Source organism: Poeciliopsis prolifica, unplaced genomic scaffold (genome assembly GCF_027474105.1).
Source record: "Poeciliopsis prolifica strain line A6 unplaced genomic scaffold, Auburn_PproV2 SCAFFOLD021, whole genome shotgun sequence".
Classification (NCBI taxonomy): Eukaryota; Metazoa; Chordata; class Actinopteri; order Cyprinodontiformes; family Poeciliidae; genus Poeciliopsis; species Poeciliopsis prolifica.
The window spans coordinates 4,671,069-4,684,681 of record NW_026562396.1 but is presented as its reverse complement, the minus strand read 5'-3'; the positions used below and the strand labels follow the sequence as shown (position 1 = coordinate 4,684,681).

Genomic DNA, 13,613 nt, shown 5'->3' with positions numbered 1-13,613 from the left:
TAAAATAAAATAAAATAAAATAAAATAAAATTAAATAAAATAAAATAAAATAAAATTAAATTAAAGAGGCACATAGTAATTTATTTTAATATGGTGTATGTAAAATATGCGCAAATATGTCTATATTTCTGACGTTTGATCATTTATTTAGAATTTTTTCAAATATATAAATATTTAAATTTCTTTTGACTATTTTGTAAATATTTAAAATGTTTCACATCTATATGAAACTAAAGTATTCGACTTAATATCGATCGGATACTGACTTGGTAATGTTATCCATGTTTTGGATTCATATATATATATATATATATATATATATATATATATATATATATATATATATATATATATATATATATATATATATATATATGTGTGTGTGTGTGTGTGTGTGTGTGTGTGTGTGTGTGGGGGTGTGTGTGTGTGTGTGTGTGTGTGTGTGTGTGTGTGTGTGTGTGTGTGTGTGTGTGTGCATCATTGCAGTTTTCTGGCCAGACATCAATTACCGATCTTTAAAAAGCCTGTTATTTTGTACCAATTAGTTTGTCTGAAATGTTGCTAAATATTGCAAGAAAGTGGCTATTATTAACTGCAGTCTATCAGTCAAACCTCTGTCATGCAAGAGAAGAACACAGTGGTTGATTTTCAGTCCTTTGCTGAGGTAGATAAGATTGGTAGATAAAATCAGTTTCACATGTAAGTACGGGCAGATCACCGATCTAATACATATATATATATTTAAGTAAGAAAATTGGCCGATAAATCAACTGGTCAATAAATCGTCTGGTTTATAAATCAGTGCACCACTAACAAATGTAAATACACATCTCCAAATAGTATCTATTTCTTGAATTCCATCATACATATATACATTCTCAGTTTACATAAGAAATTATCTGCAATTCTCTAGTGAAACTGGATCTATGAAACATTGTGAATAAATTGAGATGCTCATTTAAGGTATGAATAAATGTAAAGTTACAGGTACAGTGACAATAAACAAGTGTTCATGAGAATAATGGAGGATTATATGTAGCTCGCTTAAATATATTACATTTACACACTGAGGAGTTGAGCCACATATATATCTCCGTCTTGAAGTCTTAGATTATCATTAGTTTATATTACTACTATTTTATTTGTTCTTAAAAGAAATGGGTGATAGGAAAAGCTATAAACAGAGAAACGGCATCGACATCAAATGAAGAAGTTGAAAATTTCACGGAAAAAGTCCAATACCGCCTCCTACCGTCTGACACCCCTTACTGCGACAGCATTTCTGTGACCCAGAAGTAAAGCACTTCCTGCTGCTCGGTGAGGTCACTTCCTGAAGATCCGAGCCTCCAACAGTTCGGAAGAAATGGCGGACCGGGGTGAATTATTCGGCAGCGATGGAGACAGCGACAACGACCAAAGAGGTGCTGAGATCTCCCGGTTGTCTCTTTAGGAAACGTAAAGGTCGTTTGCAACGTGACTATCAGGATGTGACGATTGACCTGTAAAAGTGGGAGTTTAAACGCGGCTCACGTTAATCGAAGTGATTTATTTCTGTCTGTTTTTTATTTACAGGGCCCGTCTGAAGACATCGGAGAGAAAAAAATAAAAAAGCAACTTTAACATTGAAACTTAAACAAGCCGTGGCCATAATTTCTATTTTGTTTTGTTTTTTCTCCGATGTCCACAAACGGGCTACGTAGTTTATTCCATTAAACACCTGAGACCACCGAAATATTTTAACTCCCCATTTTCCTGAAGCATTGACTTACAGCGCTGATTTCTGATCAGTTATCTGGAACTGATCAGAAATCAATCTCCCAACGACAATCAGAGCTAAGCTTATGCAAGCATGCAACATGGCTGCCATCGTGTTTTGGTTGGATCAGAAGACACGAGAAGCCAAGATATGATTGTAGTTTTCTGTATTTAACTCATAAATAATTGAACACTTATAACAAAAGTTCTCTTCAGTCTTTTGGCTTTAAATGCATCAACCACCAGCTTGTATGTTGATGCACTTCATCTTAAGACCAGATAAATAAGGGCGTATTCTTTAATATGGTATCCCAAGATGATTTTGGTATTCCTTTTTTTCATAACTCTGAACTTTAACAAAGAATCTACAGCATGTCTTTTCTTTGTCACGCCTACTAATGCTTGGAAATTAATCTGGTCAAACTTGGAATCGACAGGACAACACCTGAACCCCACATTTGTCTAGTTTATTCTATTAAACACCTGAGATCATCAAAATATTTTAACTCCGCATTTGCTGAAGCATTGACTTACAATGCTTCAGCAAGAGATGCCACGCACAAGAGTGCGTGGCATCTCTTGTGCCACGCTTCAATAATAAAAATTTGTTTTCTTTTACGGCTCAGCAGAGTCCAACTCTGGCTCCGGATCAGACTCGGAGCAGGAGAGGCCTCGATCTGCCAGCAACGCCTCAGGCAGTGACAGTGAGAGGGAGCGGGATGATGACGATGATGATGATGAAGGGCAGGAGGCAGGGAAGCCGAGCATGAACAAGGTCGGCATCCTTCCATGCAGTCGCAAAATTTCACCTTTACAAAGTTTCCATCTCGGTTTCATGCTGTGACAAATCACTTTTTTTTTGTTATTGTTTCAGACCTATCAGTTTTTTCCCACAGATAGCTTAATTGAATAAAAATCTGCCTTCAAAAAAATTTAATAAATAAAATGCAGGTAGCGTTAATTCGCATCAAAAGTGAAGCATAGTGCGCCTCCCCCTCCTGCCTTACAGGAGCTGTTCGGTGACGACAGCGAGGACGAGCAGCGCAGTGGCAGCGACAACCAGTCGGAACGCTCTGGGAACCAGTCGGACCCCAGCATCCACTCTGACCAGGGGGAGAACGATCACTCGGACGCGGAGCAGCACAGCGGGTCGGAGCACGACCAGCGAGAGGAGGACGAGGACGATGAAGACGCAGGGAACCGGTCAGACGGAGGGAGCCCGGCGAGCAGCGGGATGTCCGGTGCCGGGAGCCCTCGTTCTGAGAGGGGCAGTGTTCATTCGGACAGAAGGTATGGGATAGAACCAGTACATTCTCAAAGATCAATAAACTTTAAATCTTAACGAGTATTTAACACTGGGACCGCAAGACATTTTAAATGTCCAAACTGAATAAAAAAAACTAAAGAAACAACAAATAAAATGAATTACGTAGCCTCTGCACACAAAATTGTCCTTTTATTTTCTTTTGGATTAAAAACCTGCATACATTGTTGTATTAAGAAAATAGGCACTGACTTAAAAAAAAGTATGAATTGGTATCAGCTGGAAGAAAATAAAATCTGGTTGGTAAATTTTGTGACAAGTGAATTATGACATTTTTTCTTTTATCATGCAATGATTGCTGCTGGGACCAGACAAGTCATCTGAAAAATGAGGACAGTTTGTTGGAGCTTATGAGCTTATAAGGAGATCTCAAAACAATTTGAAGTGTCATGGTTTGGGGGACGAAGCAGGACCAGGGCAGTCACCATCATACCATAGACTTCACATTTTCTGTTTGGGGAAAATGTGAGGGTCTGCAATATGAACATGACGCAAAACATACCAGTGTATCCATCCAGATCTGGCTGAGAAGGAAGAAATGGAAAGTCCTCGGCCTAGTCAAAGCCCAGATTGAAACTTTACTGCGACTTGAAACAGGCTTTATGTTCAAGCATCTCAGAGCTGGAAGTGAGAAAGGTGAAGTTTCTTCAGAATGACCTCAGAGACATGAGCCATTGCAGGGCAGGGTCTCCTAACTGTTCCTCACATGTTTTATGTTTAATTAATACAATAATTACTACTTTTTTCTCAGAGATAGAAAAAAAAGCATTGAAATATGAGAAAATCTGTTTCATCGGGTGTGCTAACTTTTTTACATAATTGTATAGCTTGAAAGGAATTACACACAAAACTCGCTTATTTCTCCATTTTGGGAATGTTTGTTGTTAAGCCGTCAGTCTCATTTCCTTGACTTTGTTTTGTTTTGGGACAGCACAGTCCTCAGCCCCGACGCGGACGGGGAACCAGTCTGAAGAATGAGGCGAGAGCGACCAGTCTGAGGACGAGGAGGAGAAGCGTCACTACTCCGACGAGGACAGGGAGAACTCTGACGACGACGGGCCAAGGACCAGGAAGCCAGGTACCGTCCTGTGGTTCTGAAGGTGAAAGAGATGAGGCACGTGAGGCGGATCACGAGGCAATGGCATGCTAATCTTTAAACGTTTTTGGGGGCGGGGCGTTTGCGGATTACTGTTAAATGTGATTATTATTTATCTTGTCGTTAATATGAGACGACGTTCCTGGCTTGACCTTTAGGGCGTGATCAGAAGCCTTCCTTCAGTGAAACATGTGCTCAGGGAGGAGTTACTCTGTTTTTCCTTCACATGCTCTGGATTTCATTCGTTGCAGAGTCTGCAAAGGGCAGCGACAGCGAAGATGACTTCATCAGACAGAAAACCAAACCCAAAGCCGCATCAGATTCAGATTCTGACAGCGACGGCGACACAAAGAAACGTAGGGAATGTTGCTCCTCCCCATTAGATCTGACATTTTGTTGCTCCTTTTTTTCTTTTCAATGTGGTTTATTCTACCCTCTGATCCGTAGCAACAAAAGCGGCTGCGGACGATCTGTTTGGAGAAGCTGACGACATTTCTTCAGACAGCGACGCAGAGAAGCCGCCAACCCCGGGGCAGCCTCTGGTAGCCAACTGTTCTCATTTGATTATTTATTTTTTCTTCTTGATCTAGTCGTAGAAGCCTCACTCTGCATTCAATCCTACTGTGTGTGTGTTTTGCTTCTGCAAAGGATGGAGAGGATGGCTTGGACGGGGAGCAGGCGGAGGAGGAGCCTGCGCCTGAAACGCGCATAGAAGTGGAGATCCCCAAAGTGAGCACAGACCTGGGGTCAGACCTTTATTTTGTCAAGCTACCCAACTTCCTGTCAGTGGAGCCCAGGTCAGAATCCCCAAAATGTAGAAATGAACATTTTACATGGTCAAACATGTTAAACCAAAAAAAAGTGATTTATTCAGAGTTTTTCCTTTCGTAGACCCTTTGACCCTCAATACTATGAGGATGAGTTTGAGGATGAAGAAATGCTGGATGAGGAGGGACGGACCAGACTCAAACTTAAGGCAAGATTTTGCTGAATCAAAATAAAACAGACATTTTTTGTTATTGTAGCTGAATGTTTGCTCTGTTATGTTCCTTTTATCCCACCACAGGTGGAAAACACAATCAGGTGGAGAGTGAAACGAGATGAGGAAGGCAACGAAACACGAGAGAGCAACGCACGTATTGTCAAGTGGTCTGACGGAAGGTGTGTGTTTTACAGCTTAATGCTGCAGTATGTAACTTTTAAAAAAAAGTATTTTATTTGACATATTTATTGAAACTGTCACCATGTCAAAGCAGTATGGTCTGAAACAGGTTGTGTGTGAAAAATTGAGCTTCTTTGTCTTCTAGAAACAATAAATCAGAGCCAGGAGGTGTGTCTCAGCACTGTCAATCATCCTCATGCGTGCGCTGCTCATCCCATTCACCTTCTTCTCTGCACTTTCTTCTTGATTGCAGTGCCACAAATGCTCAGGCTTGTTAGAATAATTGAGGATAAACGGTTCACGGAGTTGTTTTTTTTCATTAGAACATTGAGTAGCGAATACTCGAGGTTGATTGACAGCGTTAAGGCATTCCTCCTCCTCCCAAGAGCGGTTCACTTCTTCAGTCAGCAATAGTAGCACTTGGAGGAGGTATATGATTGTGATTTTTTAAAAATTTCCACAGACTATCTATCTAAGGTTATACTGTGACATAGTGATATGTCAAATATGTAAAAACATTTTTTATTTTTTTTTTAAAGAAGTTACATGCTGCAGCTGTTCTGTCGTGGTGTTATCCGTGTTTGACATGTTTTTTAAGCGTCCCGTTCTCACGGCAGCATGTCCCTCCATCTGGGCAACGAGGTGTTTGATGTGTACAAAGCTCCTCTCCAGGGAGACCACAACCACCTGTTCATCCGACAGGGAACGGGACTGCAGGGACAGGCTGTGTTCAAGACCAAACTCACCTTCAGGTACCGTGCAATCGTTGCACTCCGGACTGAAATCTCTCACCCGTTCTTTCTCTCTTTTTTTTTTTTTTAGTTTTGTTTTTTTGAGCAGCACAAAATGAGTAGTTAAGAGATAACCCTACTGCGTCTGCCGCTCGGACAGCAGAACAAGCAGTAAACAAGCGTCAGTGTGCCAAAAAAAAACAACAACCACCAATCAGGGATCATTCAGAAATGTTCTCTATGCAGTAAGTCTCTGGATCACCTTGTACAAGCTGGCCAGGTTTTTCTCAATAAGAGCCATTTAAGCCTCTTTTCCCCCTCATGCCCACCTGAATGTTCTGTCTTCTCAGAACACACGAGTGCGGTCAGCCGTCGTTCAGACCTGGTTTAGTGTGCCTCGACCCAGCCGGCTCCCACACTGAACATTACAATATGTCTTGGTGGATTATTGGGAAGATTAGAGCCAAAGCTGTTCCCTAATGTTCTCTCTCATTTGGAAGATGTTTTAATTTACAAGATTGATCCTTAAGTATAAAGAAAACTTTGTTTAGGTTATCTTTGAGCTGAATTGATTGAAATAGACGGGCAAGATACACAAGATGTTCTCATAACTTTCCAAGGATCAGAGTTTTCAAGGTACCAGACGTCAAAGGTTATTTTCTGGATCTTAGGAAGCCTGGTGATTAAAGGTTTCCTAGAAAGTACAAAATGTGTGCTACATCTTTGATACAAATTTCACAATGAAGCAGTTTGAACTAGGTTGTTATGATGGTGAATAAATGTAACATCTGAAAGTTTCCTTTAGATTTTGCTTTATTTTTTGGTTTCTTTGGTGTTGCTAAAGTTACACTAGTCTAGAAAATGTCAACTCCAAAAAACATCACTATTCACTATTTGGTAATATTACTGCCATCTGTTGTGTTTTTCTTGTGCGGCTCCAGACCCCACTCCACAGACAGCGCCACCCACAGGAAGATGACGCTGTCTCTGGCCGACCGCTGCTCAAAGACGCAGAAGATCAGAATCCTCCCCATGGCTGGAAGGGATCCCGAGTCACAGCGCAACGAAATGATCAAAGTAATGCTCGCTGGCATTCTGTCCGTCTGTGCCTTTCCATTTTTTTATGATGACCTTTCTTTGTGGAGTCCTTTTGTCTCGGCTGAGGCTGAAGCGGTTTGCATGAGGCCGGTTGCTGATAAGCATCGTACCGGGTTACATAAAGGCATAACCTGCCGCACTTATGTAACGAGGTCAGGCAACTGTCAGCGAAATTTAAACTGTATCGGCATCAACACCGAGACTGGACGGGGATCCGCGGTCAACCCAAACAAGCCCGACTGATAGCATCGCGTAAAGTTTTACAGCCTGAGCGCGCCCTGTGGGGATCGGCTGGTCAGGAAGAGCCTCGGTGGGTGAATCTTCAGTCAGCGTGTCGGAGTGTGTTTCTGACAATTACCTTAACATGTGGCTTATCGCCTGTTGTTTCTCAGTAAACAGCATTATTACCACTAGACAGAGTCAGCAAAGCAGCTTTTGTTCAGAGGAACAGCTTATTCAAGCGAAGACTGAGAACAAGATTTGGTTCTCAAGAATTTCTTTTTTCCAAGCCAAAGCAGGCCAGGCTGGCAGGAGGGCAAGAACTCCCCTTTACTAAACCAGTGACGCTTAAAGGTGTTCTTTTAGGTTTATAAAGGGATTATGATATCTTTGACTGTATCGTTTTGTTTTGCACTGAAATCCGCCGCAGGCCGTGTAAATGTGATGTGGGTTGAAGTTTTATAAAATATTTGCTCTGAATAGCAGAACTTTTGCCTCCATGAGCAACTGAGCTACTGAAGTACACAACTACCTACTGCAGATATGACCATTACTGCTCATAATTGCCCAATTGAGCCCCATGGCAAACAATCTAAACATTTCCTATACGCTTAAGTTACTTACGGTACATGTGTGTCCATTGCCTATTTGGTTGCTGCTGGCTTAGAAATGAAAATAGAGAGAAAACGAGGTGCTTTCCTTGGTGAAGCATGTTCCAGGTATCAATAAATGTGGGTCAAAGAATAGGAAACACATTCATAATTTTTAGACCCTATACATTGCAATTTTAAAAAGACCGAAGTCTGAATTTAAAAAAAACGTAAACAATGCTTTCACATTTTTAAAAAAATAACACGTACATACTTCAACTTATCTCTAGCAGCAGCAGCTTATTTGCCAGATTTCTAGAGAAAAAAGGCTCTAAATCAAATGAGAAAACTTTTAACTACAGGTCAGCATTCCCCCCCCCCCAAAAAAATAAAAAATAAAAAATCCTAAGGCCACTGTATTCAAAACATTAACAAAGAGGGAAATTGTTGATGTTTTGTTTTATTTGCAAATCCTTTTTGCTTTCATTCTCTTGATTCTTAAATACCTTCTATTGGATTTTATTGTATTACAGGGAATAATAAAAGCCTGTCACTAGCTCATTGAAAATAATCTTGAAATGAAAGCAGTCTGGAAACTGACAGAAAAATCAGAACAATTGAGCTAAACTGTGGAATTTGGACATGATACGATGAGGTGGAGCTTGTATTTGTAATATTTGAAGCCGTCCTCTGAGTTTGGTAAGTATTCCTTCATATGAAGGCAGAAATATGTAACATAAACACAGGACTTCTTGTAAATGATTTAATCTAGGAAAAAAATAACCTTTTTGAAAAAATGAGAACATTTAATGTCTAATTTGAGAATTAAAAATAGCAAAAACAAGTCTTTAAAAAATAAAGTAAAGCTTTTGCAACTGGAGTCATGTCTCTCGCTTCAAATTTTGAAACCTTGACCTGCTGTTCAATTGTTCCTTTTCCTCTTTGCTTCTTTTTTGTTGGTGATAAAATCTTCTAATTGAGTCTGACGTCTGTATCGACAGAAAGAAGAGGAGCGTCTGCGGGCGTCGATCCGTAGAGAGTCCCAGCAGAGGAGGATGAGGGAGAAGCAGCACCAGAGGGGCCTGAGCAGCAGCTACCTGGAGCCCGACCGCTACGACGACGAGGAGGAGGGCGAGGAGGCCATCAGCCTGGCGGCCATCAAGAGCAAATACAAGGGAGGAGGAGGCCTGAGAGGTAGCCGCACTCGTTTTCTTCTGTTCCTTATTTCTCACCGATATTCATTCCTAACAATTCCCCCATCTTCATTTCAGAGGAGAGAGCGAGAATCTACTCGTCGGACAGCGACGAAGGCTCTGATGACGACAAAGCCCAAAGGCTGATGAAGGCCAAGAAGCTGGACAGCGACGAGGTAGGCGCAGCGCCCCGGTGGACAGGCAGGGGGCAGTGTGAAGTAGCACACCGGGTGAAACGCCAACCTTTTCCACTCAGCCTGATGTGAGCTGAACCGGACAGGAAGTCCTGACTGTTCCGTAGTGCGTGCGTGTGTGTTTGCATCCCGCAGCAGTGCTTTTCCTCAAATCAAGACGGTGTCAGAAAAACACACAGCTTGGCGTGATAAACGCAAATCGCAGGGAAGCTAAACTGAACGTCTTCTGCTGTCAGCTCTGTAATCTCTTCATATCCTTTGTTGTTCTCAGGAGGGCGAGGGATCAGGCAAGAGGAAGGCAGAAGACGATGAAGAAACGACCACTAAAAAGGCCAAGAAGTATGTCATCAGTGATGAAGAGGAGGAGGAAGAGGACGATGAATAGCTTTTTTTTAAATATTATTTTTTTTTTTTTTTACCTTTTCCACTGTATCATCAGTGGTCGGTCCACCTGGTGTATAAATAGCCATGTTTTGTATATTTTCTTATGATCTGTGTGTGGGTGTGTTAGTTTGTTTATTTTCTGTACAGCAGTGAGGTGAGAAATAAACAGTCGTCTTATGCAACCGAAGCTTCCCTGGAAGCCTCCTCTTGTTTTTATTTTTGCATTATGAATCATGCATGAATCACACGGTTGTTGTGAGATGATAAAACATAATGTTTAGTTCAGCTTGCAGACAACAAACAAGCCTTCATTAGGCGGCCGCTAATTCCGTTTTAGTAAATGCTCTGCTGGTTTTGTACTGGAAGCATTTGTGGCTTCAGGCCACGAAACTGACCCTTGAGCAAAGGGACTCGACAATGTAGTTTTACAAGAAACGGCGAAGCTTGGAGGGCATTTTTGGATTTGAGATTTGGAGATGAGAGAGAGTGAAGCGCCGGAGGAGAAAATACATTTTCTTCCAGTGTATTCTTTGTCTTACAAATAAAAACATTCAGAATACAATTCACCATAAACATCCAATTGAACATTAAATGTTATCATCCCGGGCCTTGAGTCTGCTTTAGTTCATTCATTTTCAATAATGCCATGCCAGCAGAGATGTACATGGAGCTCATAGAAAATGAACTTGGTTTATTTGTAAAGAAATGATTCACCACACAAATGTTTCACAAAGGTTGAGATCGAGCGACGGAGCTGCCTCGACTGGCTGAAAGCAGAGAGAAAGCAGCCGCACTGAACCATGTGAGCTTTTGAGGGCAAAAAGAAATGGTTAACTGCAGCAATCATTGAAAAATATATTAAGAATGCACAACAGGAAGACAACGGGGATAAGCAAAAGTGGTCAGGATGTCCTGCAGCAACTTTAAAATGTATCAGCAGGGTAACCCGTGTCGTCTGAACTGTGACCTTTATCAAGTTTTGATCATGTGACTCCATCGTCCCTTTCCCAGAGTAGATGACATTAGGTTTCTGGAAAAAACATTTCTGTCTTAACTTTATCAACTTGATGTTTTTAAAGTAAAACAGTTTTTTTCCCCACAGTCAGTTAGTTCATGGTACTTTCTCTGTAAAGGATTTAAAAAGTAAGAGTTCTGAGAAACAGGGGATAACAAAGAATAACTCCTCTAAAATGTAGCGTCTATGATGGACATTTGCTAAAATACTATTCCGTACAGTGTTTCATATTTGTTTTTGGGTTTTTTTCTCATATGTCCCCTGGATACCGAAGTGTATCTTTTTAAGACATCGTCGACATCAAGGTATTTGGGATTTTAGGAAAAGTCCGAGTATATTCTGCTGGTTAAACCACAATTTTTTTGTTTTGTTTCAGAAATTTGACCTTATTTAAACAGGCTTTCCAACAATATGACAACATTTGCCAGGAAGAATTGCTACAATAAACAAGAGGTCAACCAAACACAATTCCCCTTAAAAAGAATGTCACCGGGCTCGTTACAAACTCACAAAGTGATCCTACAGACCCGAGTCCTATATGTAGTGAAAAGCGAAGCGCTTTCGTCACATGGTGCAAGTCAAGTTGTACCGTGTGATGAACATTGACCTAGGCATGTATTATGCAACTGCTAATGTTGTTAAGTAACTGAGTAAAAGCCAGGAGTTCAAGCAGGGCAAATCAGGCAGTTTAGAAAAAGGGTGCACTGTGGGAGATAATAACACCCTTCAGAAGCATTTTCCCTGGCTGGATCTTTTTAATGGTGGCATTATGCTGTTTACCCTCCAGCAGATCCTGAAGCTGTGGCGGGATCATCAGCAGGTATGCAGCTCAGTTATCGACGTCAGTGCTCCAGCTTTTGGAGCACAGCGAGGTGAGGCATTGTGACTTGATCCCCTTTGAGCCACACAGTAAGAGGAGAAAGGAGAGAACAAGAGCCATGGTTACTGATTCATGTTCAGCTGCCAGAATGACGCACAGAGTTTCTCTCTCGTTCACGCACGCACACAGACAGGCAGAGTGTCCCAGAGAAGGACGACAGTCCTCCAATGGGACCAGTCTCGCCACCCTGTCCAGACAGAACTGGCTGCAGCAGCCCAGAGTGCAGAAATTACATAAAATGTCTGCATCCTCCCTCTGTACGCCATCTACTCAGGACTGCAGTGTTTCAACAGAGCTGTTCATATTATCAAGTGTTTGAAAGTCCCTTAGAAAATTCATAATGAGGCTGCGGTGGGCAGCGCATCTCTGGAAACGTGAACTTTCCCATCGTTAACTCACAACAGGTCTGTGCGTAGAAGACTGAAGAAGCGCGTCTCTTCAGCCGACAGCCTGCATCACCTTGTGGCAGATGCAGAATTCAAATTTGACTACGCTGAATGTAAATGTTGTCTGTGTGTTGCCTTTGAAGAGAAAGTGCCATCGGCAGTGGTGTGTGCTGCGTTATCACAGACTGCAGTGTGTTATGTAAACCCACTTTCACTCGGCGAGGAGAAGGGAAGGGAGGGGAAGGCACTGCTACAGTCAGCACCGACTGAGAGGGGTGGAAATGAGGGGAGGGCTGCAGCATTTTACTTCTTTTTTTTGTTTTTGTTTTCTCCTCCCAGTTGTATTTTTTTAGTTTTTTTTCCCTGTTTGAATCTTTTATTTTCCTCTATTAGCAACCAAAATCTTTCCTGTCCTAACATGGTCTGGAACTCTGGAGCATCACATTCTCTGCAATGGAAAGTGCAGCCCTGCAGGCAGACTGTGAAAATGGCTGATTCAAGTTGCATCAAAAAAAAAAAAAGAAGCTAAATAAGCAACTGTTCTGCCAATTAGGTCAGAGTAAAGACACCGACTGGGCCAGCAGTGAGCCAGATTGCCTGGGAGAGAACAGTCCTCCAACCATTTTTTGAAACTGGTTTTTATTTAATTCTTGCAGGGTCGCTGATATTTGACTCCAGTCGAGATTCGGGGTGCACCCCGGAGAGGTGGCTGGTTTGTCCCAGGCCATCGCACGGAGACACACAAGACAGACAACACGAACACGCTCACACTAAAAGGCCAATTTAGAGCCTCCAATTGACCTAACCTATTGTAGTTTAGAGGTTGGAACTAGAGTGTTCAATGCTTCAACATACCAGAGTCTTAAACAGGAGACAGTTGAGGTACCTCCTCAGCTCGTCCGTTCGCAGGAGTTTGTTAATGGCTTAGGCGAAGCCGTGGTCAAGTTTAGTCAAAGAAAATAGAGGTGGGGACCAATGAAAGCAATGACTATTATAAAGGAAGCTGCACAGTCTTTGGTGCAAAAATATTTAAAGAATATGTAGAATCTGTTTATGAGTAAAATTGCTTTAAAGTACAATTATAAATAGTATGAAAAAGATCTGTTGCAGAAAGCGATTCTTTAAATTCTGCATTATACATTTTTTTTTCTTCAAATAATCTAAACCAATAGAATAATAAAACTACCAAAATATTTTTGAGGTTTGATATGCTACCCTGAGGTGACCTCCACTTTGAAAACAGTTTGGAAACAACCAAGATGCTGGAGTATGTGTACTTTGAATGATATGGATTGTTGTTTGTTTGTTTCTTTGTTTTTTTTTTAACCTGTCCAAGCAGTGTGGCAGTCAGAATTGTCTTATGAGTGTTAAAGGTGAGGCCCAATATATTTACTTTCACAAGTAGAGCAGTATGGCTTTGGTGAAACTTTGTTAGAAACGGTCCTGGGTTTGTCTCAAATGTAATGAATACAGAGATGAAGAAGGGAGAAGAGGAGAGGAAAAAGTTTAAGGGAAAAAGATAGAAGTAGAGGAGAGAAAAAATCACATGACACAATTAAATATCCTTGTCGTTTGGCTCTAGACCT

General features: G+C 41.4%; 1 protein-coding gene across 1 annotated transcript; it reads left to right on the top strand.

The window, feature by feature from the left end:
* The first annotated feature begins 1,311 nt into the window (after positions 1-1,311).
* On the top strand, positions 1,312-9,928 carry leo1 (LEO1 homolog, Paf1/RNA polymerase II complex component). Its single transcript, XM_055045261.1, is given in 14 exon segments — positions 1,312-1,421; positions 2,385-2,530; positions 2,765-3,061; positions 4,016-4,157; positions 4,427-4,531; positions 4,623-4,717; positions 4,824-4,972; positions 5,067-5,151; positions 5,242-5,336; positions 5,955-6,089; positions 7,010-7,145; positions 8,977-9,169; positions 9,247-9,344; positions 9,634-9,928. Coding segments are annotated over 14 exon segments (1,848 nt in total). The 5' UTR covers positions 1,312-1,363; the 3' UTR covers positions 9,748-9,928.
* Positions 9,929-13,613: the final 3,685 nt, after the last annotated feature.